General features: G+C 29.9%; 1 protein-coding gene across 1 annotated transcript; it reads right to left on the bottom strand.

Moving 5' to 3' along the window:
* Positions 1-420: 420 nt before the first annotated feature.
* Positions 421-1,014, bottom strand: LOC108910897 (hemolymph trypsin inhibitor B-like). Its single transcript, XM_018715644.2, has 2 exons — positions 897-1,014; positions 421-770 (listed from the first exon to the last, which is right to left on the bottom strand). The coding sequence occupies exons 1-2, from the start codon at positions 979-981 to the stop codon at positions 583-585; spliced, it is 273 nt and encodes a 90-aa protein (XP_018571160.1). The 5' UTR covers positions 982-1,014; the 3' UTR covers positions 421-582.
* Positions 1,015-2,026: the final 1,012 nt, after the last annotated feature.

The raw sequence follows: 2,026 nt of genomic DNA, 5'->3' as shown, positions 1-2,026 counted from the left end.
AGTAATAGCAATAGTAGGCGAACTAACAAAATTTCGTTTGAAACAATAAGTAGTAGGATATTTTGTTTTCAGGGCACTCTTTGTAAAAATTGATAATTTGGTATTTTAACGAAAACAACGAAGTGAACAGACAGATCATTGCAATCAGAAAAATACGCTGAATTAAAAACAAACGGGAATCCAATATTGTGCCCATAAAAAAAGTTGGATATTGAATTTCCCACAAAAAAGATTCCAACAATGTCCGAGCTAGAAAAAGGTCACATTTTTCTGTTGTCGATTAAGATTATAACAAAATTAAAATATTCTTGTGCAATATTTGAAGAAGGGTAAAGTATTTGTCGTAACTGTAAACAATAAACTAGTACTATTCTCACTATATACATATATTAGAAAATCATTTATTTTAATAAGATCAGAGAAAAAAATATAGTTTTTGGTACATTTTTTCTGTTAAACAAGATTTTGCTGACAGCTAAATATACATTCAACAATTTTAACTACAAATGAAAAAATTATCTAATAATATTCTTCTTTTATACTTAACTTTATTATTAACCCATACCAGTAATTCACACAGCTTTAAGAATATATTGTACATACTGGTTCTGCAACTTGCTGGCATTCTTCTATTGTCTCAAACTTATTATTTGTTGGATTACAACCTCCGTAAATAGCTGTATCGCATTCTTGAAGCTCGTCATACCACTTAAAAACTGGAAAAGAGGCCATACATGCGATAGGTCCATCGTGTACATCTTTGAAGCAATCTGTTAAAGGAATATTTTATCAAACAGTAACAAATTTTTCAGAAAATTGGTCCTCAATGTTTTACTACAATGTTTTTTAACGAGAATCAGATTTTCTGATATTTAAAAAAAAACAGTGTCACCTACCATCTGCAGTAAAACACGAAGCACATATTAAATGTAAAACCAGAATGAATAACAAACGGGCGACATATTTTGATATGGTGTACATTTTGCACTTATCTCACAATACGTAGGATTTTCTGAATTTATATGTAATATATTGGACCTTGGATTGACAAATAACTATAAAAAAAACGATTTTACGTTCATTTTTATCAAAATTAAAATATTATGTTCCATTCATGGACAGATAAAGAAAATATTTTTATGGAAAATATACTGCTTAAATTCTAAATAGAAACAGGTAATAGAGCTTACGTGTTTAAAGCTAACAGAACGCCAAAGAAAAATCAACACAATTTTTGTTAAAACAAGTCCATTTCCAATTGTGTTGAAATAATAACACTATTTGTTGAGTAATATCCACTAAACTATTTAACTACATAAATATTAAAATTTAAGTGTAACTATAATCCAGGGTGTCCCAGTGTCAGCGTACAAAAATTTACCAGAGGGTAGACCAGGCCAAAATAAGGTTAAAATTCTTATAAATATTTTTCCGCGATGCACTCTCACTGTGTTACAGGGTGTTTAAAAAAAGAATAATAACAACTTTCCGCAATAACTCAAAAACCCTTTCAAGCATTTAAGTAATTTTTGGGCTAAGTGTACATCTATTTAAGGTTATTAAAACTACATGGTGCTTATTTCGATCTGACGCCAGGGGCGGCCTAGGCCAACTTATCCTCAAGATCGTGTTTTCATAACTTTTGCATATCCTAGTTTTATGTAATTTGATTAAGTTTTCCTGAATCCGCAATGGATTCTGAACAAAAATGTGCTCTTGTTACATAGCTCAAAAATGAACCGTTTTGGAATAAATTGGGTCTATCGACTGCATTAATTCGTAGAAAAATGCATGTAAAGATTTTATTTGTTGTTGTCTAGTAGGTACCTGTCATTATAAAAACAAAGTTATTTACCGTTGAGGTACAGTTTCTCATGTAGCTGCGGCTCAATGAATATGAAGAAACTAAACAAGTTTTCTAAGAATTTAATATTTTGTTGAGTACGTCTAGGGGAACTAAAAATAAAATTGAAAAATAAGGAACCTAAGCGAAATTATGTTAGCAAAATGATAATATTAAAAATAA

This window comes from Anoplophora glabripennis, unplaced genomic scaffold, assembly GCF_000390285.2.
Source record: "Anoplophora glabripennis isolate ALB-LARVAE unplaced genomic scaffold, Agla_2.0 scaffold54, whole genome shotgun sequence".
NCBI classification, from domain to species: Eukaryota; Metazoa; Arthropoda; class Insecta; order Coleoptera; family Cerambycidae; genus Anoplophora; species Anoplophora glabripennis.
The sequence above is the reverse complement of the archived record's forward strand: the minus strand, read 5'-3'. Positions and strand labels throughout refer to the sequence as shown.

Coding starts and splice junctions, on each gene's coding strand:
- LOC108910897 (XM_018715644.2), bottom strand. CDS start 981: ATGTACACCATATCAAAATATGTCGCCCGTTTGTTATTCATTCTGGTT. Junction 771..896: donor TTCGTGTTTTACTGCAGATG/GTAGGTGACACT, acceptor TTCCTTTAACAG/ATTGCTTCAAAGATGTACAC.